Here is a 26,827-nt window from a genome sequence, read left to right as displayed (position 1 = left end):
AGATACTGACAATCAAGTTGTGGATATTTTTGAATTCCACTTCTTCATTGTACATTTATAAATGGAAACTAGTGAGAGTACCTATCATTATCATTCCGACTGACGATCACGTAACTTTAGGTGTAGTAAAAAGTAATTATTGGGTTCCAAATAAGAACTGTTCGGCGGATGTCGAAGTGGAGAATGATTCGTCTTCTCCGATTGGTTTTTATGATTTTTTCTGACAAACAAATACTGGTCTACCACGATCTTATAGACGTCTTTTAAAGCATTGCGATTGATCTGTTTTAGCATTTCTTAGCACCAATCGACACGAATTTTTTGTGAACGATTATCAAATTATACGGTATCCAACGCGAGCAAATCTTATTGATAGTAATATTGAATATATGCGAGTGGAAATAAAACCCAATACGCAGCATCGATGTTTTTGTACACAACAGTCGATGTAGCAAAATCGACCACGATTGAATTCAGAAAACCAGAAAAACACGGTTTCTAGAGATGGTGCTTCATGATGGTAATGTCAAATTTGACATATTCACATTAGTGTTGCCATATCTTAGCTACCCTCGTAGCTATTCTTGTCTGATAGTGTTTCTGTACCCAGGTTAAAAGTAATAATATTTTGGTACTATTTCTGAAAAACACCCATTATACAGTATCTGTCGTGTATATTTACGTAAGCTGAAACTTCTACTGTGATATCAGCAAGAGTTTTCATGGCAGAGAAAATATCGGCTACAGTTTTACTGAAAATCAAATTATAATGTAAGTTATATCACATTTTCATCTAGCCCTGCCTTTTTGGGGAGGCGCGGTTAGAATGTAATGAATAATCTGCCACATAATATCTGGCGTAATTAGAGCTCTTGAAAATACATTAAAAGTTGGAGGGTGGTCGATTAACCGTTGATTTAGTAATATGAAAAACATGTTAATGCCATTATAGTAGTTTTTCACGATACAATATGGATATTACAAATCACTACAACAAATGTAAGTGAATCATTCTGATACAAAACCTTCAAAATTTATGGATTATTTAGATTTATATAAACGTCCAGACTATTCATAATTCATAACTTATTAACCAATTACCGCCCAGCAGTCTATTTTGAGAACAGTTTTCTAAGAATTTTTTTTGACCACTTTCTGGTAATGTAACCAGTTTCCACCCTCAATATCGTAAAATAGAGATAACAAGGGATAGGTATTTCCACTAATTGCACCTGAGTGAGTCATTCCATGTACATACTGTGAATTCTTCCTTGGTGCTAAATCGTAGAGGGAGTGGGCTGTTAGATTTTCGACTGATGAATATTTATTTTATATAGCAAGTATTTTTTATTTTGGTTTTAGTAACGATACTAAATGTATGTTTATGTGCACGGCAAAAATTTGGTCAAAAGTGCAATCAGATATTTGCAAAAATTCCTTCAAATTTTGGTGTCTTCAATCGTCGAAGATGTTCCAAATTTATGTATTTTGTGAATTTTTTATTGATAAATTTTTGACACAAAAATGTCTCGAATATCCTTGAAGATGTTGGAAGAATCCGTGTACTCGGAAGATATCGAGACCGACAGAATTGCTTTACCTCCCGAAGTTGTTAATCACACCAATGTACAGGATGTGGATGATGGCGATCTGGAAGTTCGCAAAGTCGGTGATATCGGTAGGCATATTGAATTGGACATTTCACATCATTTTGACTCTAGTGACGATAATTTTGATAGTGATAACGATATATCTTTGGCAATGTTAACCCCGTGTACAAACTTCCTCGCAAAGTGCAATGAAAATATAAATAATTTTGTCTAACTGAAAAATAGGTTCCTCCACACTAATGCACTCGTCCACTAGAAAATAAATGGGAATAAAAACTGAAAAATATGAAAAGGAATCTTGCTAACTTATCTTCAGTTTAAATTTTTGATAACATTATGTACGACATGATTATTGAAGAAACAATTCACTTAACAACCGCTGCAAAAAATTAGCATCATTTTTCCGTTAGAAAAGATGGTTTAAAAATATTTATTGGATTTTTCCTACTACTGGTCCGACGATGAAGACTTTGGTGTACCGATTGTACACCTAATTGAAATATATGCTTCAGTTTCAAGATAATGTGAAATCTACCCAGAAGAAAGAAGACAGAAGTATCAAAATTCATCCACTAATAGAAAATGTAAATATATATTTTCGCAAATGGAGAATTTTCCATCGTGATTTAGCAATAGATGAAATGATTGTTAGATATTATGGCCACAATGCGTTGAAGCGTTGTTATGGGTTAGAGCCTAACCCATAACATTGAGCTACAATGTTCAGGGCCGATGGATATTGCTACAATTTCTCCTTGTACGGTGGAAAAGAAAGCTGCAAGTGGACCTCTAGAAACAAGGGTCGTTTCTAAGATGCTATCCTTTGTAGAAAATCCCGACAGCCACAATGTCTTTTTCAGTAGCCACTTGTTAGTTTTAAAACTAAACGAAATAGGTTTTCGATCGATCGGGATAATAGGGAAACAGAACTGAAAAGTGTCCCATTAATGACATTAAATGCGTGTCAGTGATGCAGTTGATGCTGATCTCACAACTAGCGTACGCAAAATCTACTACAACTATTCGTAAGATTCTCCAGGAGCAATTCCTTTACCCATTTCATTACCCAAAAGTACTGTGTACTGATGAAGCTGGTTTCACACGAGACGGTACAATTCAAAGAAAAACATCGTTTTTCTGTTGGTGTGTGGGCAAGAATTGAAGGTAATAATTTAGTAGGTCCATATTTTTTTGATAATAACCTGAATCGTCAGGGATACTTAGAATTTCTACAAAACTATTTCCTGCCCATGTTACGTGATATTCCTCTAAACATGGAGACATGGAGCTCCTCCCTACTTCCCAAATAATGTAAAAAATCATCTTGACGACAAGTGGATTGGTCGATTGGTCGGGTAGGTTCATTCGCATGCCCACCACGTTCCCCTGAATTAAACACAAGGCCTATAACTATACGAGAATTTTTTTTATGTCACTGCTTTATTTTCACGTTATCTACTCATCCCGAATAATTTGCATAAGTCCCGGAACACCCTGTAGATTAAGAAGTATTGTCTACAATATCACAATGCGTTCGAAGAATTCCACACGTGGAATCTAGCTTTACAAGATATCTTATTTCTTTTTTCAAAATATGAGAAATTTTACCTTGCTACATCTTCTGCATTTTCCTTTTTCTGATCTACGATGTACCCAATGATGTTGGTTGGTGGTTTGTTCCCTGTATTGTCGCACACCTACGTCTTTAAATGTCGGTTTACAAGAAAACTTGACCTTGTCAACCAGCACTTTTATACAACTCTGATGGGCAATTATGTTACAAGCCGAACATTTCATTCGAGGACCATGTTTCTGAAAAGAAAAATTGAATTTACCACTTCAATCAATAACCGAAAGCTCTTAAGATTATTGAAATAAAAATATTGTTCCTTTATCAAGATTCGGTTGTACAAAATATTCGTTTAAAATAGAAATATGTCTTATTAATCACCCTTTGGTGATCGATCTATGTGCTATAAACGGTTATTCTACCTGATTCCCAAGCTTTCATAAAATAGCTTTATTGTGGTGTTCAAGATCTTCAAGGAAAACGCCAAAAAAGTCATTTAATAGGCCGACAAAATATCGTTTTTCGCATCGATTATGTGTAGTAAAAAGTGCTGCCAAACAGATGAGTAGTGCTGCGTTCTAAATAACTTTCAGTGAATGCAGAAGAGTTTTTCTAGCAGAGTTGTAAACGATCGTTCCGTAGTCATGTTTAAATCTTGCGATAATGTTTAAAATTTTTGGAAATCACGTTTTATGATTAGGATACCTCATATTTTGAATTTCGATGTATCCTTCTACTAAAAGCACACTAACTTTAAATTCTATAATTCTTAAAAATCTTAAGATTGTTCATTAATCAGAAAGAAACATTTATCCTCATAAACAATCAAAATAGATTAAAGCAGAAATAAAAATACCCCAAAATAATGTAGATTCATCACTTAAGTTAGTTGATAAATAAGCCAAAAGATAGGCTCAACAAGGTCCGCCTTTGGTAAGCTTAATCATGTCTTCAGATTCAAAATCGCTGTTTGGTTGAGAGAAAGGTGTTTGAATAATGTAATTCTACCTGTGCCTAACATACTGTGTTGGAATTCTAGCCTTAACAAAATGCAGAAAAAAATAGAGCGTGTCATGCTTGAATTATTTCTGAGGAACAGAATTAAAAATATAACATTAAGCAAGATTTAGAATAAAATGTTGACAATTTAAGAACTAAGCGGTAAGAAAATTTTAAATTCCTCTTTATAACCCGGAAACTTTTTTAATCCGAATTTATTAACATATCTAATTTTCTATTTAATACAATTTCGAAAAACATTTAAAATAAAATAACTAATGAATAAGTTTGAAGTTCCATCGTTGCATCCTAGTTACCACACGAAAATACTTCACAACAGTAACCCTATCTAAAAACGGAGAAAATTTCGAGAAAGTTCGAAGAGAATCTTGATAATTGTATTAACTCTCAAGTTCATTTGAATGTTAGATTTAAACTTTTATTTAAGTATTTTTTGGGATTGTTAACGAGACCCATTATTAAAACTTCTTTAACTCAGTTTGGCATTCAATTTGTTAAAACAATAGGAATCGTAATAATTATAAACTTTTGTAATTGGAGTGACTGTTTCTAATGAAGCTTTTAAATTATCTATAACTATCACAATCTATGGATAACTAAGAAAATATTGATAAGTAATGACGGTTTTTACCAACAGAGAACCCCAGCCGCCATAACATGGATAAACCCTTTGAAATCTTACAACTGGAAATTGCAATCAAACCACAGAATGTACAGCTCCCGCTAATAATAATGTGATATTATTAGAAATGTGTCATTACCTTCGAAAAAAATTTACTACAAATTGTTGGTTAAAAGGTAAATAGTCCAGTGAACAATGGTGAAAATATAGTATCACCTCAGAATTCCATTAAAACACATGGATGTCCGTGAAATTTTGCAATTTAGTTCTATTTACTATTCACTTCAAAATGTACCCTATGCCAATATGTACAAATTATTGTAAAGGATGGAAACTACCCCTTGTCAAAATTCAATAAAATAAAAGTTAAAGCATTTAGAAAGCTAAAAAAATATTTGTAGGATTAAAATGAAGATCATATCACGTTTTAGATACTATTTATGTCTTTCCATCCCCCAAATTAATAAACACAAATAAAATGTTTAAGAAACGAGTTACTACACATCGTAACTTCCTTATTTTATGTACCACAAAGTTTTATAGTCTCATTTGAATGGTTTTCAAAGATTCAATACATTTTTTCCGGAAAATTAACCGTTTTCCACTTATTCAATTTTCAATTTTTCAAAATATTTAGTTCACTTAATAAGTTCCACTTTTAATAAATCATAACTCAGTTTGTTTTAGGTCTATAAAATCAAAAAAAAAACTTTTTCGATAAAAGTTATTTGTGATTAAAAATATGCTTCTCATAATTTCAATCAAAAATAAGACAAAAAGGGAAGTACGATTTCGTGGCGCCGCGATTTAACAGTGGATGTGGATAAAGATTTTTTATTTAATTTTTATATTATTTAGCCTGTAAAAAATCGATCCAAAACTACCCGCTCTAAATTTATCTGCCCCCAATCTCCGTTCCCCAAACTCACCCGTTCCTCGCGGCCTCTAGCTTTTGGGCAGACCAGATGAAGCACCCATGGGGGCGAGGGGTCGAAGGTTCGAAGTCCCCCATAAGAAAAAAAAATAAAACTAAAATAATCCTCCCGTGAAGTAATTTTTTTAGACAATTTTGACTGTAAAAAATTCTTCGAAAAAACTCCATAGAGTAATTTGTGCTTAAAATCTATCGATTTCTACTTTTAGTTTAAACAAAGGACATTACCACCACTTAGTTGGGTTGATATTCACCCCCAGAGTATTGCTTTTTAAGGTATTTACTGTCTACTGTTAAAATTTCAAGCAAATCGATGCGTCTTGATGGTAACCTGAGGTAAAAATAGTTGTTTACTGGACTATAAGTACCTTGAACAGATGAAACAAGTGACTTATCTTAAAACTACGGAAAAGAGTGGAATTTATTTATCTCTTATCTATCTATATAATCGATGTTCCTTATAACGAAAACTTTTGAAAGAATTATCAGAAAAAGGCTGGAACAGCATGTGGAACAAAATTAAATTTTACCCTACACATAGTATAGATTTAATAAATTATGTAGAAATTATATTTTTTAAAAACAAATATCTTATTCGCTTATTTTTTTATATGAAAGGTGCTTATGATTGTGTGGATATTAATTTTTTTAAAAACAATTTAGTAGATGTTAGTTTTAGTGAAGGAACTTCTCAGAGAGACCACAACTATTTTATTCGCGTACACTTTATATAAAGGATCACAAAAATGTATTGCACGCTCCCAGGATTGCCTCAGAGATCTATATGAAGTCTTTATAAGATACATAAAATATAATTATAAAGAGTATTAATATTTGGTTATCATATCTTTATATATATAAATCTTCTGTACGTGTGTTTGTAATTGAACTCCTTCTAAACGGTTGGATCGATTTTGATGATTTTTTTTGTGTGTATTCAAGGGGGTTCGAGAATGGTTTAGATTCACAATTCGATCAACTAGATAATGTTTTATCAATTATTTTAAAATTGTTTTTGATGTTATAACGTTTTCCATAGAATTTCGGCATACTGCGCTGCAGTTTTGTCAGATATTCAAAAGTATATTTGAGTTTTAGTTGCGCCTGGTATAAGGCGCTGAGATCAGATTCTAAGTTAGCATAAGTATAGTCTAAACTATGTCTATGGTGTATAGTGTGTAAACATTCATACTGCTATGCTAATCTATACGATATATATCTGAATGAAGGACAGTTCGGCTGAACACATTTGTTACTTTTTGGTACATCCATTACTTTCTTCTTACGGATATTACTTAAAAATATTCATTTTGAAATTTGTTACTGTTTCGTAGTACATATTTTACATAATTCTTCATAAAATTCTCTTAACCTACATAACTATCCTAACCTACATTGTAATTTATAGATTTCAGAGATACAATTCCAAAATTATCTCTCATTTTGAATCATACTGTACTGGAAATAGTGAATACACAAAACTTAGAATTGAAATTATAATTACGAGATTTGTTTAACCCTGTAAACTTTCTCTAGAAGTTACCTACATTGGTTATTGTGTATTTTTCATAGTATTTTATTTCTACAAAAAAATGCCACGTCTTCGCGGAAGAACAAGAAATATTGGTCGACGTTCTCATAATTCGCAAATCGTCCATAACCACCGACTGAACAGAACAGTAGAATGTAGAAGAACAAATAGCAAACTCACGTGCAAATGAGAATTCAGAGAAACTCAATCGACGTGCTAATACATTGAGGCAACGAGAGGCGCGTCAACGAGTGACCGACGCTCACAGAGTAAATGAGCGACAGCGGGTGCAAAATCATCAAGCACTGGCATCGTTTAATAGCCTTGCGTTTGAATATGACACTGAAATAGACTATTCATCACCACCAGAACATTTGAAAACGCTATTAGCTAGAAACACATCTCAATCAAAGTTGTTTTTGCGTAAAATCCGTAAATTCAATTCTTGCTTCTACGTTGCGTGCTCGAGAGTGGGAAAACCTTCGAATATATTGGTTTATACCTCTAAAGGATTAACCAAAATATTGTACATCAAATGACATTGTAGATAATTGACTCTAAGAATAAATACCAGTTATAGAATAGTTTAAGATTCAACCTTTTCACCTTCAATTAAGGCGAAGTTTTTATTCAACACAGCTTCTACATTCAATACCTCTGAAAGCATATTAATACTCATACTCACACGCTATCGATTGGTTGAATTGTGATAAATATATATGAATGATAATGTTTCTGATAACAATTTTCATCAAAACGGTCTAATTGTTACAGGTAATTTCCAAAAGTTTACATTTAAAACGTGGGACAGGACAACGTCTGTCGGGTCCGCTAGTTAGATAGTACGGTCCAAGCATGTAAGGTATATGATAAATGAATATAGAAAAGGGTGTAATCTCTTGAAATCGCCTATGGGGTGCAATCCCTTCTATTGTTATCATGTTTCATATGGCTTATATCAGATCAGTCATAGACTATGAATGTTGTTTATATGGATCAAGTAGTACTTCAAATTAACAGCAAATAGATGTTGTGCAGTATAAATGCCTTTGAATTTGTGTCGGTGTATTTAAATCGACACCAGTGAATACTTTATTGGCGTAACGAACCTCCTTTATTTTTACGACGGCAATTATTATCTCAGAAATTTTTAATTAAAGTCGAAACCCTTAGGGCAGATACAATAAATAATTTATGAAGCATTTCCATGAAATGAAAACCTCCGAAATCGATATTGGAGAATTAAACACACACTTCTACTGCGGAAGCCTTTAATCAAACCAATGAAATCAATAATATATACAGAACTAACATAATTTTATTGATATTTAGCATGTAGGTATATTTAGTCCACAACTAAGTTGGAATTTCTGGAACCGTTTATGATATTCATACTGAATACACTGTTTACATCACCACTACACCAACACTCACAATTACACTGTCTAACGCGCGTTTCGATAACCAAGTTATCGTCTTCAGAAGTTGGTGTAGTGGTAGTGTAAACAGTGTATTCAGTATTAACTCAATCTTATTGAAATCTATACTAGCAGAGTTTGTTGACAAGATAATAAAATATACTGTTGAATCTAAGACGAGGGATACAGTGTAATGTGCAGTATACATTCAGAATACAAAGCAATCGTTACAAATCAGATCACCTGATGTATTTATCATATATTCTGTAAGCTATCTTACAGAATCTTTCCGCGTTGAAGTCAAATGAAAGGGTACGATTTCATATGGCTCTAGGTCTACACTGTATGCTATTAAAGATTACTCATTTCGAAAGAATTCAATGTCCTGTTTTATGTGACATCAAAACTATATTATTAAATTTGAGTATGATATTTATTTGAGTTATACGTATCCTGGTAGAAACACTGGGATAACGTTCACGATCCTCAAATAACAACTATTTTCAAATTTATCGTACCTCACCCTCACCTCCGAACTACTTTTTTAAATACAAATTTTCAAAATTTCATTCAGTATTACTTAGAATGAAGACTGTTTAAGGGAGATACCCCGCCCATCTTGCCATACTGAGTATTATACAATCATCAGCTTGTACCTGTGATGATACTTCTTATGCTGATCTCAATCACGTTTTGTTCGAATCTAGCAATCACATTAATAAAACAGACAACTTTTTAAATAAAAATACCCCCTACCTTTAAACCTCACACATCTTTCAAGCATAGATAAGCATACTTTAGATCTATTAGTAAATTTTATCAAGGATATTAAAATTGAAAAATTTTTTGGCTGATGAACTTGCCTCTAAGTGATTTTCTTTCACACACACATATAGTCTTGTCAATTGAATGATACGTATTGCAAATAGAGGATTCCACAACTTTACTTAGTTTGTATCATAGCATACGACCAATTTTTAGAAAGTAATTTTCTTTATAGATAAAATTATAATTAATATACGTGAGTTGATTCGAAAGGAGGCATAATATTCCTAAAATTGAGATTCCCACACCTTTAGACATTCTACCTAAATCGGAACCAATTTTTCTCGTGCAATATTCCTTACACCTGATTATTATAATTATAAAGTTATAACTTAAGTTACATTATGTCCGCCAGAATTAGAGATAATATAGTTCAAAGGTATTTTATCTTGACTGCAACAAATATCAGGTACTTGGCTGCGGTATTTTCTCGATAGGTACTTGGTTATCCTTAACAAAATCTTGTGCACTGTTTTTCTGGTTGCAGAAGTAAATTATTGATAACGAAGACATTCCAATAGTAAACAAAGCTGGAATATTGAGCAAACAGTTTGCACTACCACTACAGCAATACTCACAATTACACTGTTTGACGCGTGTTTCGATAACCAAGTTATCGCCTTCAGCGACTGAAGGTAAATTGTTTAACATTACATGTTAAGCTTTATTCATAGAATAATAAAAAGCGCTCAACCTACTTATTTATTCTATACTCTCGGCATCCTCACAATACTAGGAATATTAATCTCTACAGAGTACCTCAACATCACCAGGCTAGCTTTAAAAAAATTTTTTTGTATACCTCAGTTCAAATGGGAAATCGGTTACCGAAAAACTATGAAAACTATAAAACTAAAAATCTTTTTGTGTGTAGATAGAAAAGTATTTACCAAGTAAGGAATAACAGTTCTGGTTCTATTCTAGTTCTATTTGTATTACTTCCCCGCTAATAATTTCCTCCCTTGGTGCTGTGGTATATTGATTATATAGGTACTCCACTAAATAGTGATACTACGATTTTTTCAATTCTGTTCATGTTCAATCCACACTCATGATAATTTGGTCTAATTTAGAAAGTGATGACAAATATTGTTCGTGTGGAAAAAACTATTTTTCACAACTATTTCTTGTTTTCTATCATATAAATAACTTTTACACCTAATTATTTCTCGTTCTTTCGAAGTTTCAAGAATCATCTGTTTCAAATTAATTCAGTATATAAGTTAACGTGTCTAGATTGTTACAAACTCGTCCGTGAATATACTAGGAAGCCGGTCCTGTTCGATTATGTTCATAAAACCTAAAGTTTGGTGAATGCACAGGTTATAAAGTGGCATTCTTTTGTACGAAGGTTGCTATAAAAGTTTTGATATGGCAACACTGATGTGATTGTATTAAATCTGACATTGATCTTTTCTGGTGCACGTACTTAGAACGTGTTATCATAGGAGTGCTATTTGAGTTGTTTACAGATACTTAAAACATCATCTTGATCAAAAAATGGAATTAATCGCAGACATTTTCGTACGATGATTTTCTGTGACTAATGAAGTGAATTGAAACAACAGCTGAATGCCAATCAACTCGTTTCGACTTTTTGTGATAACGCACAATCTCGACACACCGTTCTTCGCTGGTTTTCCGAATTCAATAAAGATCGCACTTCGCTATAGAATGAGTTTCGTGAATGTCGACGTCCAAAATTGGCTGTTGTACCAGAAAACATCGATACTTGAGATCGAGGCATTAGCTCCACTTGCATACATTTAATATTGCATGTCCATTTGACTATCAAAGATATTTTTCCCGTTGGATACCGCATAATTTGACAATTGGTGCAAAGAAATGCTGAAAAAATTCAATCGCGGTGCTTTAGAAGATGTCTATGAAATCGTGACAGGCGACGAATCATGGATCTCTGAACAACAAACGACGATATTTCAACACGAGCGAAATCCAAGAAAAGTTGTTTGGGCATGAAGTACTTGATCGCCTGTTTTTTCGGAATAACTGGATATGTCGCCACCGTTCTTTTCGAGAAGAATTCTGAATTATACACCAGCATTCGTTTGCGAGGAGAATCCGAGATATTCCGAGAAACCAATCGCAGAAGACGAATAATTCTCAGTTGAAACCAAAGGTTTTTCAACAGTCAAAACATCGAATGGATGGGTCATCCGCCTTATAGTCCTTGTTTGGCATACAATGATTTCTTCTCATTTCCGCAGATCAAACATAAATTCAAGATTAACGTTTTTCTGCACCTGAAGAAACGGTTGATGCGTTTAAATAACATGTTTTACATGTACGTCAATCGAAATAAAAAAAATTATTAAGCAATTGGTTTAAACGCATGTATAAGTGTATTGGTCTCGATGAAGAATATTTTGAGAAACAGTAAAGTCATATCCAATTATAAATATTGTGTGTGACACCATAAGGTGTAGATGTTTTAAATTTTATCCCACTGCTTCCGAACTTACTGTATAAAATCCTGTTTAAAGAGAGGAAATAACATATTTTGTAATAACTACTTTGGTCATTAAATATAAATCTCACAGAATATGAGATATATGTGGGAGATTATCCAATTTGCACCACCGCACCGTCTACAGACTCTGCTCAGTTAATCCACGAAATTCAGATGCCACAAGCAGACATCTACCAATTCTTCCCGACGATACCCAGACGTATGCAAGAATGTATTCGACTATATTTTCCCTAAAGTAAGTTCTAAAAATTGAGTGCGGTAATTAAATTATAGTGAAAAGTATTTTAATGTAATTAATATTTAATTTATATCAACTTATTTTCTCAACATTCCTCGTATTTTTCTTGATCAATGATTCCAACAAAATCGTATCTAATTCATTTTCTATTGAATGAATCCTTATAGTAGTTGCTTTGTTGAAACTAGAAATGGTAACGTTCTAAATAAATAATAATATTATCGGAGAAGGAGCCGTGTTTGACTAAAAAGGTTGTTATTGATTGCTTTAACTGGCATGGAAGGTACGTGGAAGATAGTGTACCAAGTAAATAATTAATTAACTTCCTTTTCCTACAAATTTTGAACCTGTACCTCTCCTTTATATCGGCTCTTTCGGTTCTAGAAAATAATGGCTTTAAGTTTATTGATTGGGTTGAGAAATTATGGTTATATACATTGCGTTCGACATAAGATAATAGAGTGGTTACCAGGATCTACCAACCAGTCGTTATAGTCCATTCGTTTAGTGTCAAAAGATATAAATTTGGTTAATCTTCATGAGCCATAGTTTACATATTTTAATCTTTTGCCGACGCGCCGCCTTCTGGACATCTGTAATATCTGAGGAAAATATGGAAACACTGATTCTGGCGATAGTTGAGCAGCCATGCAGCTATCGGGAGAACTTCAAATATCGATAGTTCTTTACGACGAATGCTGAAAACCATGTACTATCGAGTTTACCTTCAGCGTCTCCTCCACGAACCTCGAATGCAGTCAGGATGATCCGCAGTTCCAGCATTCCATTTTGTGGTCGGATGAAGCAACGGTCAATCGGAATAACATCTGGCAGGACCAGAATTTGCTTGCCGATACGTTTTATGATTATCACCCACAATTAGTACAGTATCTATTTTTTATTTTAAATTCATTACCACCGTTATCTTTACTTTAAATTTGTTGTAACTTTCAAATAAGTATTTGACATTTAAAAATGTATCAATATGAACTTCCATTTATTTCCGGCTTAGAGTTAATATTAGGCAAACGTACGGAATCATCGTTTATGAACATTTTTTATGCGGCTGGATATTTAAGCATAGTTTACAATTTTAAATAGATTTTATGGAACTTTTTATGAAGAACATTCTTTTCCTAATATTAACAATAACAAAGTTTCCCATATGGTGCAAACTTAAAGGGACACAATGTATATATCCTGTCTTAATCGAAAACAGAAGGTGATATTATTGTTATAATTAAGCTTAAGTTGGTTTTATGTGTATATATTTTGATTTCAATGAATAAAATACAGTCTACTGTGTAATTTCAACGTTAGCTGAGTGGTTTTTCCAAAGAAATACAGAGAAAGTTTAATATTTTCAAAAATAAAGAAAAGTGATTACGAATCAGTCGAAAAGAAATTAACGAATATCACATAGTAAGGAATATTATAATGTTGAAAGAAATTAATTACCAAAAAGACTGAGTACGTTTAATGCGAAGTTTAAGGGCGTTTTAATGAAAGTACGTTTAGTTTGAAGAAATCTTATTTAAGTCAAAATTTGATTATAACATTCAAAAAACTTAGACAAGGTTAAATAAACCGTTCAAGTTAAGCTGTCACGTCAAAGAAACTTTCCAAAATTACAAGTTAATTAATTTTACGAAACCAAAAACAAACCAGAAATGAAGAATCAAGTTTTTGAAACGAAGGAAGCAAATCGAATCGAAGACTTTGGAATATTGGAATCGACATATGAAAAATATTATGATGAGCTTCTACAATTTATTTACTTGTAGATAATTCTGAGTCAGTATTAAAGTAGTTTAACATCAACCCAAAAATTATTTAGAGCTTGGCACACGATTTAACTTAAGTAACAGTTATAAACAAAAATAACGAGGAGGAAATATTTGATTTGGGACATAGAATTGAAGTACCGTATTGAGAAATGTGAAAATAGTAATTTATGCAACAAGTGCATGAAGTGGCATTTTTTTTCAACGAAGGAAACAGTTGATGACAAGTCCATAGTGAAAAAAAGACACCTCATGCACATGTTGCATACATTATTTTTTCTACAATAAAATTCAAATAGAAATTTAGAATATTAAATAAATTATATTGGTCTATTGCCGAAGTACGTCGAAACGTATTACTTATACATTCTTCTGGATGTGATAAACTCAAATATTGGCGCAATTATCGATATAATTTTTCAAAAAGTGTTTATACTGACAACTTGTTTCGTACATTTTCATTTCTATAGGAAGGAGTGGTTACTTGTTGCGTTTTTCGGTTTCAGATTAGCATATTTTTGATATAAATTTATTAAATTCATGTTTGAACTGGTTTCTCCAATAACTGTAAAACGACGACTTGTATTCGTTTTTGAATTTGGAATTTAGATCAGTCGAAACTCCCCCTTATTTTCAATGTCATCAATTTTCATTATATAGAGTGGGAGAGAGAGAGAGAAATGATTTTTTTTCAAAAAATTGTTACAATTTGTAGACAAAAGCTTGTAAAAACTAAAAAACAAACAAAAAAATAGCTAAATAAAGAAATAGTAATAATTATTTTTAATGTTTTTAAATGTTCTTGATTTTAGTTCTCTTCTGTTTCAAAATTAGTTTTTCTAATAATTTTTAAAAAATTGTATAATTTTTCTTATTAAAACAAAGTTATAGTTTGATTATATTCGCAAATTGTCAGTGTCAATATCATATTTTGATAAAGACTTAAAATTAGTCGAAACGTCAATTTTATATCAATTTTTTAAAAATTATAAACATATCAAAAGGTCTAAGATATAAGAAATTGAAGTAATAATTAGTATATAAGCTGTATATAAGTCCATAACAAAAATTAAACCAGTATGCAGCATGTCCAGAATTAAATATTATTATAAGAATAGAAGTCGTTCACAGAGTAAAAGGCATTTTCCAGTAAATATGCCATCAAATTATTGCCGAATGCTTCAGATGTAAAATTACAATGCTGAGTTTGTAAAAGACTTAGTAAAGACTTAGACTTTTGTAAAAGATGCTAATTGACAGGCAGTGGAATGCTGTCACGAGTATGACATGTCTAATAAACAATGTTGACAGATGTCTGTTGACAGAATGTCCATGATTCAAGATATATAAAACTGACGGAAGAAGTCCCATCAAACGCCCACTAAAATTATGGTAAAATAGATTGCAACCCACATAACAGGAAAGAATTGAATGTATACTACGTCGGACATTAGAGATAAATCTCACAGAACATGAGATATGATGGGGAGGATTGTCTAATTTGTACCACCGCACCGTGTACAAACTTTGCTCAGTAATCCACGAAGTTCAGACGCTTGGAACGTAGTACCACAAGCAGATATCGGCCAATTCTTCCTGACGATACCCAGATGTGTGTATTAAACTATATATTTCCATAACAGTTCTAAAAATTGACGTCAAACACTTTATTATTCCTCTGTGGAACATTTTACTGTCATTGTATGTATAAAATCAATTGCAGTGAATTCGCATATAGAAATATTGAAGGCGACTAAAGAATTTTAGCGAATAATACTTATGAAATATATTTCATATTACATTGAAAAATCTTGTATAACACTTTGATAAATCTGGATTGCGTGTCTAGTTATTATAAATTACTCAAAGTCAACAGTGACAAATATAATTTACATGGAATAATAATTTCTTTCTAGCACAAAAAGCATCAGTATTCTGTCACGGAAGCTGCGTGAATAATATAAAAAGATTTTGGGATATACCAGAAACTGCCGGAAACTGAGGATCATCAATCATCGTGACATAAAAATTATAAGATACCTACTTATATAACAGTTTCATCGGTTTCTTATTCTCAGTAAAAGCACCATCAAAAAGAATAACGAATGGTTCTTGTTGTGACATTAATCCACTCATTTTTTACATTGTCCAATCCACTATATCCTAGACATGAGACAATTCTTGTGTATTTCAATCAAATCAAGTATCTAGTCATTTTAGCACGCTAAAAAATAATTATACAGTGAGGTCCTAAATCTATGTAGTTCGAAATTCCTGGAATAGATTAATTTTGGAAACTAGAGTAAAATTTTTTGATTAATATTATCCGCCTACCCCTTCAAACTCCTAGAAAAAATAACAAGCCATTCCTAGGGAGGATTAAGTCTTGGGTTAATGGTTATCGTGATTTTCAGTTTCGATTGTTAACACAATCTGACTCAAAATTAACATTATTAGAGGTGTTAAACCGATAATAAATAAATATCTAGAGCAATCCATGTTACAAGATAAGTCTTTGTGTAGATTAAACGTTTTTAATTTTTTCTGAAGAATCCTGATTACGAAAGCCGAGCAGTATTTTATTAGTTATTGCTGATGAGTTCTTCTCATTGTGTTAGCTTAACAATATTCCTCAAGTTTAACGACGTCATGCTAATGATTTTTTCAAGATTCGATGTATATGTAGATTAAAGAAGATGGAGGAATCAACTGCTGAACCCAGGCGTCAATTTAGAAGTTTCAGGTAACTAGCTCTGTAGGATCGTTTTGCTGAAGTCAAATTCATGACGTTTGGAGAGAAAGATAAACTTATTAAAGTGTGTATCAGAGTCTTTGGCATCTTTTCATATCGTGCCCTATTAGTGTTTTCTTTTCCTGTTCTCATCGTCTTCTACAACGAATTGAGAATGATCTGAAAAACGACGTGATATTGGGTATTAAAGTAACGAAGACAGAACTGTTAGAGTTTGGAGCGCTCTTGTAAAGATTTGAAGTTGGTCGTCGTGCAACTTGCAAAATTATATTGATCAATAGATCACCTACAACATGAATATCAAATAGGGATCTATTTTAACCATAATATTTTTTTGCATTGATATTCATGATGTAGGTGATCTATTGTTCAATATTATTTTGCATGTTGTCAGAATCAAGTAATATTTTGATGAAGATCGCAAATTGAGATTTTTGTTGATCTTTACTGTTTCACGCGCCGAGAGTCTGACGACTTTTTTACTTGTTATAAAAAAGGCAGCTTCTAAAGAGTTAGAGAAGGGCTAGTCCTGAAGACAGATAACGGTTTGTTTTCCAAAGGTAGTTCTCGAAGACAGTTTCTAAAAACCAATGGGAAAAAGGTAATTTCTAAAGACAAATGGCTTTTTTCATTTGAAAAAGGCAGCTCTTAAACTTGAAACTCAAGATTTTTAGGCATTTTCTACATACAAATAACGATTTGTTTCTGAAGCAGACAGTTTTTAAAAACAGAAAAGACGACTTTTTCAGTTGTTATAAGAAAGACAAAAGACCAGTTGTTTTTAAGAAATGTTAGTTTTGAAAACAAATAATGGTTTCTACGGACCAAGAAAAAAATGCGGTTTCTGAGGACAAATGATTTTTTTTAATTGGAAAATGGCATTTTTTAAAACTACATAACGATTTGTTTCCGAAGAAGACAGTTTTTAAAAACAGAAAAGACGGTTTTTTCACTGTTATTAAGAAGATAGCTTCTAAAGACAAATAACGAGTTGTTATTGATAAATGCTAGTCCTGAAGACAAACAACAGTTTGTTTTCGAATGGCAGTCTCCGAAGATATTTTCTGCCAACGAATGGAAAAAAGCAGTTTCTGAAGACAAATGAATCTTTTCATTTGAAAAAGGCAGTTTTTAAACCTACATGTTTTCAAGGTTTTCAAGGAGCCATTTTCTACATACAAATAATGACAGTTTTTTCACTGTTATTAAAAAGGCTAGTCCTGGAGACAAATAACGGTTTGTTTTCGAAAGGCTATCTATCTATCTATAGATAGAATGCAGTGTCTGAAGAAAAATTACTTTTTTAATTTGGCAGTTCTTAAAGCTACATGTTTTCAAAGTTTCTAAGGAGGCATTTTCCACGGACAAATAACGATTTCTTAACGAAGAAGATAGTTTTTAAAAGCTGAAAAGATAACTTTTTCACTTGTCATAAAAAATGCAGCGTCCAAAGTTGTTTTTGATAAATATTAGTCCTGAATTTTGGTTATTTTCCTGCGAGGTAGACAGCCAAAATAGCAAGTCCACAATCAGTTTTTACTTCGCACTTTATAGAGACTTTACCTTCGATTGTCGAACGAGCAGGAACATTTATATAGAAATCAGTACATTTTGTACTTTAATCAAACGTGCAAACATTGATTTTCACCGGTTTTCTACGGTTTCTGGTTAAAAAAAGTAAAGGCTGCTAGTGGTTATTCGTTACTGGTCTTTTTTCGAAGCTATTTGGCATTTTATTGATTGAAACCCGATTTCAAAAATATTTTGGGGTAAATTGTACAGTCCCAAAGCTCTTCCCAAAGGAATTATTTTACTTGGAGATCCTTAACATCCGATCGTACAGATGTATGATTATGAATGATTCCAGTTGTATCCTTATACTCTTATTACAAAAACATCTATTAAAACATTTTATAAACTTTGATATCGTTCACAATTTAAAAAAAAAATCTCGTTTGTTTACAAACTTATGGGACACATGTTATATCATTTATTTTGATACTCACTTCATTATTCAATATAATTTAATACCTTAACAATAATAAATTCAAAAATACTCCAATAAATTAATGAGTTTTTCAAAGAATAAAGCTGAAAGCTTCTGATGAAAAAACGTCGCTTTTTCTTGCAAATAAACAATGCTTTTATATCACAAAATGTTTATTAAAAGGCCTCGACAAGATATAAATTAAGAGTACGGGGAGCTTATTTCTCGCAATATGTTAATAAGACACCCTTGAATAAATTAATAGAGAACGATGGACGATATTCCTTCGCAAGACAAGATTTTAAAACTCCGACTATAATTAATGGTGAGTATCGATTTATTTTGAACAGGGAATTTTAACATTAACAATAAGAAAAATGGTTAATGTATGACAAATATAAATATGATGGAAGCAAGTGATTTAACAGATACTTGTTTTCATTTTTATGTTCGAGTATGGTCCCAGAAGTACTTGGCCTGACCTAGAGATGGCGGTAGGTGCTTGAAAAATATCACTGAATTAGAAAGTTCACAATCTATACAGAATTTATTTCAAGTTTGAGGAAGCCACGTTGTTTAGTATTTGTTTAACAGCCTTCAATAGTGAACGTTTTCAGTGAATTTGTAACCTAACCTAACCTAACCAATATTCAAACCGAACTAAATTCTACTTTGGGTGAGACTGCTCCTTCGTTCTCGACGGTAAAATATTGGGTCGAACAAATAGGTGATGACTTCAGAATTTTTGAAGGAATCAGGAATTGCATTATGTATCTGGCCTGAATAACACTTCAGATTTCCATATTCATAATCATCTGGATAAGAGACGCCCTACTGCAAATTGAATAGTAAACAACTTATCCAGGTTCGTATACAATAATTTCCAGAATCAGTTAATCATTTAAAAGTATAGATAAACAACAATATTATACAAAAGATTAATTGGAAGTTCTAAATGGAACTGGTTACTAAATCGAATAATAGCTTTAGATTACGACAAGGGTATTGAAACCTTTTTCGAGTCGTGATTCAAAGAGAAGCTGGTACCAGCACTACATCCAAACGGTGTAATTATGTTAGATAACGCCTCGTATCATTCAAGAAAAATTCTTAAAAACGTAAATATTTTTCTAGAGCAGATATACAGAAGTTTTTACTTCAACAAGATTTATATTTCGAAGAGCAATATAAAAAGAAGCAGATCAATGAATATACTGTAGACGAAATGGGCAAGATTACCCCCGTGTTTTAAATCCAATCGAATTAATTTAGTTCCTACTAAAAATACAGATAGAAGAGGCAGACAACACTTCACCCAAAAATTTCTCTTCCGTTGTGCAATGAAATGATAATGAAAGAATGTTCAAACATTAGAATTGATTTAAACGACAGTGATTTTGAGGATGAATGTGATGGCAGTGATTTAGAATAATTGTTTGTACTATATATATTATAAATGGAGACCACAGGGGAAAACTTGGTAAATCACAATATCAGAATTTTCCAGGAATTGTTATGGTTAGGAAGTTGAGAAGTTATTCTCCAATATAATTTTACTAAAATATTCATTGTATTATATATGTATTATGGCAATAAAAACAAAAAGAAAAAAACGAAAAATGATTTTAACAACTTTACTGTCAAATATTTTTTAGCTTTATGAGTAACTTTTATCAAAAAGTGCTATGTACCTTCTACTTTAGTTTTTAAATTACTGATAACACTTTGAAGCAGCAAATTCATCTTTGTATTTAATTTCATCGAAATTATCTTCGCTTGTTATATCAAGTACCACTCTGTACAATCCTTAATGTTGGTTGCCTTATCTACGTTTGTAAGCCGATTATGGTTTCACAAAGTGCGAATATTTATGATAACATTTTCGCTTAATTATGTTTTAGTCGAGGATTAAGAGAATGCAGAGACCTTGACTAATAAGATTTCTTTCTTTCAAGCGCAAGTATTCAATCACTGCCTGAGCTCGCTATGACTCTCTATTATAATAGATTACAATAGGACGTGATGATAAATAATTGTTTCGATTTATATATGAGTCAAGAACGGAGGCTCAGATAAATCTAGTTATTTAAACAAGAATTTGGTATAATTCCAATATCAATTGCAGATTATAAAAACCCTTGCCGATAATTTTGTTTGATCTACCATAAGCATACATACCTCATTTTATAAATTTATTATTTTTATAAATAGTTTTTAAAATATGTTTATCTTATGCGAGAAAGTAAGAATCATTATAAATTGAACGGCATTATACGCCGTTATTTAGACAGATGCACTTAATTGTAGACCTAATTAAAACTTGGAAAAAAATGAAAATTATACCTCGTTAACTTGCTATCTCTGAATATTAAATTATAAAACGTAAATAGAAGAGCACAATGTACCTGCTTGTAAGAGCGTTTGGTTTAAATAGGGTATCAGACCTGAACTGAGCCCTTTTTGTACCCCATTCGTTTTTTTTTCTTGAAAATCAAATTTAAAAGCAAAAAACCATAAAGGAAAATGAATTCTTTGTAAATAAAACAGAAGAAAAAAATATTTCAATTCCACAGTATCTTTATAAATATAATGGTAGTCAGAATCGTCTGAACTAGAGTCATCATTTGTTTGAATTATGAAGGGTTGTAAAGAGGGTGATACGATAAACTCTTCTTCGATAACATGTTCAACAAAGTTTTTCCAAACCTCTTGGCGGTGTACTGTTAGGACTTTCTTTACGAGTTCTACAACCTCTTTACTCAGTTCTGCAGACTGATAACATTTTCGTAAGTCTGATTTTACGTTCGCCCATAAATCTAGAGGGTTAAATAAGCAATAGTAAGGAGCTTGTCTGAGAAGAGTGTGACCCTGTTTTTTGCACAGACCTCTAGTAACAGAAAGAAATTCTTTGTTTGCTGGGCCTTTTTTACAGGAACAGGAATATTTTTTTCAGACATAAATACTAAAATTTGAGCTTTGTTACTACTCCTATTTGAAATCTTATGGAGATGCCGCCGCGAGTGGTAGGATGCGTTGTCCATAACTCTATTACTGACTGTGGTGGAATTTTAGGTAAAAGCAGTTCATTAAACCACTTTTGAAATATTTTTGCAGTCATATATTCATGACAATCAGCTACACAGTTTTCAATTTTCTTAGCAGATATTAATAAAGCATTAGGCACGAAAAATGCTTTGTCAAATGGTTTCAGGTTTTCTTTACATGTTTTTCGGTTTTGTGTATGATCCACAGCAAAACCTTTCGTGACTACTCGATAAATTGAAAATTGGTTTACTCTAGTTAATTCAGCAATTCTTATTATGATTGTATTATCAGATTGCTGAATATTTTTGTTTTCTTAAACATTCGAATAAATTCAAAATAACTTCATACCTGTATTTATTCGCCTATGGTCTAAAGAACGTCATATATCTATTTATTTCACGAATTAAATAAATCTCACTACGCCTCTGCTTATCGCAGACTTACTAGTAGGAATATTTCGAAGAAATTGTGTACATACGTCTTCCGACAGCCTCGGCCAATAGAAATGCTATTATGTTTACGTATGTTTATGTAATTGTAATGAAATAAACAAAATTAAATATAGATTATGTTTTTTAAAGAATTCCTGTACATTTTCATTTCTAGAATCTATGAATAGGAATAAACGTTTCTCAATATACCCAAATTATAGTAACAAAACCAGGACAAATGGTAATTTCTTTTGTTCTCACATATTGCAAACACCCACAAAGAAACGTCTGATGCATGCGAAAGCCCTACGTGATTAGCGTCGAAATTTCAAAAAAATCATTGTGTTTATATATATATATATATATATATATATATATATATATATATATATATATATATATCTGTGAGTGACGCTTTCCATTTCACCGAAGTAGAGGTTGGAAATTTTGGCCTGATTTTAATCAAACTTGGCAGACAGGCTGGCGTATTTGTGATGTTGTGTCGGAAATCATTGAAAAGGCTGAAAATATGCCTGTAACTCGAATTTCTTAGAAAAAAAGTTTTGAAACTTCGAGGGTGATACTCTCATCATTTATCCACAGTAAAATCCAAAGGAATCTATATTTAGATGTATATCCGTGTTTCTCTTTCATTTCTGGTGTAGGATAATGTTGGAGTTTTCAAAGTTGAGGAACCCTTTTATAAAAAGATACGAATACGAAAGTTTATTAGCAAACATCTCAGAATAAGCGTACCGTGAGGAAAAATGATTACCTATGAGTACCTCTATTGATTAGAATTAGTTTCTAAGGCAGAATTCATTTGAAACTGCTTTTATAAACATCAAATTGTTGAAAATTTGACTAATATTTAGATCCGATTTTTTTTCCTGACAAGAAGATAAACTGCTTGATTCAAAACAGGGGTTTTTAAAAAGATTTTGTTGTATTTTGACCTTGAAACAAATTTTTGAAGTGTGATAAGGGTATTACCTTCTGCTAACTGTTCGAAGACGAAGATGTAGTGCCGCCGTTTCCAGATAAGTGGACTGACTATAGACCCAGTGCAAGCAATACAGTCAACTGGGTGAACTAGTTCTCTTGCACTGCTACTAAGAACAGAGACACTAGCGCTGGTTCTGCTACAAAGAACGCTTTAGTGTACACTTCCTGAACTAGTTCTGCCATAGCGATATTTAGAACTCCTACAAAAATCCTGCTCCCCGAATTGAACCGGTTGTTTTTTAAACAAAAATTATTCATGGCTACAGTAAGACGGTGCGCCTCCATATTATGCTGTCTTGGTACGAAACTACGAACAACGTCTTTCCAAATCGGTCGATATGTCGAAAAGAATGGTTGCCTAGGTCACGTGAATTGTCTCGTCTTGATTTCTTTTGATAGGGATATTTGAAAAGTAAAGTTTTTGAGAATAATTCGCGGTACGTCTTTCTCATTGTGTTTTAGCTGAAGGTAAACAATTTGAGCCCTTAATTTAGATTTCGTTCTTTCTAATGAAATAATCCAATTTATTGTAATAATAAACATTAATTTCTTAAACAAATACAAACATAAATTACTCAGACATATTGAAATGGGTGAATAGTTATATAAAAGGCTTTTCAAATAATGAAACACTCACATTTCCATTTAAAAATTTTAGTGATGACCTCACCACGCTCACATAGATGACGTCAATAAAATAAAAATATATCGCTGAGAATAGAATAGAAAGAAAAATAAAAATCGACAAGTTTGAGGACTTCTCTTTTAAGTCACCGGCTTACGAAATAATGAATGTAATCCACAGCGCATATTTAGTCCCAGAAACTGAAGAACTGGAAGGCGCGTATTCGGGAGAAACACGATTGCCAAATCAAAGATACCACCTCCAGCTCCAGCAATGCAGACGAAGAAGAAGAAGAAGAAAAGCGTTGACAATATATGGATCATATGAATAACACAATGGTACCCACAAAACATAAATAGACCCAGAATTACGACTAACTCGAGCTGGGACCGTAATATTATAAAATAAGCGGAAAAATTTTTATACAAAAAATTATAGACAGCTTTAGATTGTTCACATTATATATTTCAGTATCATTTAATCTTTTTTTATGAGTTGGAACCCAGTATAAAGCAATTACTCGAGCAGTAAAGAGCCAACCAACTTTATTTTTACGTTACTTTTGGTCTACAAGTCTTCCATTGTGTATACTATGAATGAGAAAAGAGGAAAATTTCGAAATATATAATTTTCAGTAGTTTTTATAAGCTTTCATGAAGCAGATATTCCCTAGAGCGATTTCGTTGTGAATTACGCAACAAAAGTCGTGTGAGTTTCCCCAAAGGAAACGGAAAATTACCGTCAAATTTTCAATATTTTCTATAGATTCCGGAAGACCCAGGAAATACGCTTACATTAAATTTAGAGAAAATTGCGATTTAGGGTTTTAAAAAACCGACCATCCGAAACAAGTATGTTCTCAATTTCCTCCATTTTATTGAAATAAATAAAAAAAACTACCTACCTTGACTTGTTTGCGTAAGAATAAATTACTATTTGTACCAAATATTGTAGCATTACGCTTTGATTTATTTATTGAGGTGAATAGGTCCTTTTTTTCTTTTTTAAAGCTTGTTGTGTGCTCTTTTGATCTTATTCTTCAATCTTATTTTATTTGTCTACATAGACTGAACCTTGTAATCAAATAATTATTGGAACACTGGGTATAACAAAGCACGAGATTAATCTCAACACATCCCAATTGAAATAAACAATTTTAAGAGTACCTCAATTATTTATACTCAAAACTAGATCGAAGTAATTAGGATCTCGAAGTTATTTCAAATGTTGAATTCATGACAGAAAGACCTGAAACTTTTATAACGTTCAAACATCCGCTATAGAATGACACAAAAATAATCAAAACCATTTTTGATGCTACTTCCAGACGCTGAAGATAATTTTAGATATTAGGAGTCGCCATTCAAGGGTAAATTTAGTGAATTGTCTCTCATTCAGCCGAACGGAATCGTTTGTTGTTCTACAAGCGGAAACTATAATCTGATTAGAAGATTTCTTCCGGGTCCAAATTATCTTAATAGAAATTCTATTATTGAAAACAAAGGTTCATGAACTGTGAACGTTCGGCTTATAGTTAATATTCAAAGTGGAAGGTAGTTTTTGGAAAAGGGAATTTATTTAATCGCATAATTAATTATCTAAGGTAAACACTTTGATCCATATTTTTGATGGAACAATGAATTTAGCACGAAATAAAAGACAGACCACGCTTAGAGATTGAAAATCTGATTCTTTTCCTATGGGTTTGAAGATATTGATGAATTAATTTTTTTTAGAAAATGCTAACTAGGAATTTTGTGAGCGAACAATAAAATTTATGCAGATGGAAAAAGGACACGAATAATTTAAAAATAAAACTACCCAAAAATCATTATGGACGACGTCAATTGCTACGTCCCTTCATGTGTTGCTTTATATCCATTTTAGGTGATGATATCGATAAAAGTCATGGGGAAAGTGGGGAGTGCTTCCAGAAAACCACTTTCAGTAATCATAGTAGATGATTATCAATGTCAGAAGAATAATCAAAGTCTGAAAACACTTTGGGAACACAAAACTAAACAGGAGTTTTTTTCCAAACACAATCAACACCCTCTTTGGGCCTCGATAAATCCAGGATGTGTCATTTGATTTCACGACCAATTAAGCTGGAATTTCTGAAATCTTTGGTGATATTAATACTGAACCCACTACTCGTACACCAACACTTACAATTACACTATCTGACACGCTTTTCGGAAGAGAGTGGTATATACGAAATTAGCTGTGGTGATTGTGACTAGAAGTATATTGGGCAGACTAAGAGATCCGTTATTGTCCGGTTTAAAGAGCACACAGCTCATTTAAAATATGGATAGACCTGAATATCGAGTATTGACGATCAAGCTGTCAGTCATAATCATGACTTAAATATTAATAATATAAAATTGTTAACAAATATATCCAATAATAAATTTTTGGATGCATTTGCAAGCATTGAAATTACTTAATGTAACAACCGCTCAAATAGGGACAAATGGCTAATTCCTTACATCCCAATCTAGAGTTTAGTAGTCAAAGAATAAATGTGATGATTCTTACTAACGAGGTTTTCCCGCTGGAATAAATTTTCACGGTAGAAAATTTAGTATAAAACAGGTAAGTCCAGTCATTAGGTTTTAGAGTACCTCCAATCTCTGAAAACGATATCTTGGTTATTGAAACGAGCGTCAGACAGTGTAATTATGAGTGTAAGTGTAGTGGTGGTGTGAACAGTGTGTTTAAGTATTCATGACCAATAATGATGCTTTTATAAAATTTGAATCTCGCTCGCTTATTTTGCACTCTTTAATAATCATTTTATACAAATGAGAACAAATTAAATGGAGAAATAATGATTTTATGATATTATTTCTCCAAGAAAACACCCTCACGTGATTTTGAACTACATGCATATTCCCTATTACAGTAACGCCCATTTCAATAACCAAGTTATCGTC

The 26,827-nt window shown here is 32.3% G+C and overlaps 1 protein-coding gene and 1 long non-coding RNA gene across 9 annotated transcripts in view; one reads left to right on the top strand and one right to left on the bottom strand.

Moving 5' to 3' along the window:
* Positions 1-26,827, bottom strand: part of LOC130896862 (eye-specific diacylglycerol kinase) — a 257,836-nt gene that overhangs the window by 90,263 nt on the left and 140,746 nt on the right. For all 8 annotated transcript variants that reach the window (XM_057805221.1, XM_057805220.1, XM_057805227.1 and 5 more), the window contains one exon: positions 3,219-3,422. In XM_057805221.1, coding sequence (XP_057661204.1) covers positions 3,219-3,422 — 204 coding nt within the window. The remainder of the gene's footprint in view (positions 1-3,218; positions 3,423-26,827) is intronic.
* On the top strand, positions 15,365-16,145 carry LOC130896863 (uncharacterized). Its single transcript, XR_009059625.1, has 2 exons — positions 15,365-15,655; positions 15,960-16,145. It is a non-coding gene; the product is annotated as an uncharacterized LOC130896863 (long non-coding RNA).

The sequence above is a fragment of the Diorhabda carinulata genome, chromosome 7 (genome assembly GCF_026250575.1).
Source record: "Diorhabda carinulata isolate Delta chromosome 7, icDioCari1.1, whole genome shotgun sequence".
Taxonomy (NCBI): domain Eukaryota; kingdom Metazoa; phylum Arthropoda; class Insecta; order Coleoptera; family Chrysomelidae; genus Diorhabda; species Diorhabda carinulata.
The sequence above is the reverse complement of the archived record's forward strand: the minus strand, read 5'-3'. Positions and strand labels throughout refer to the sequence as shown.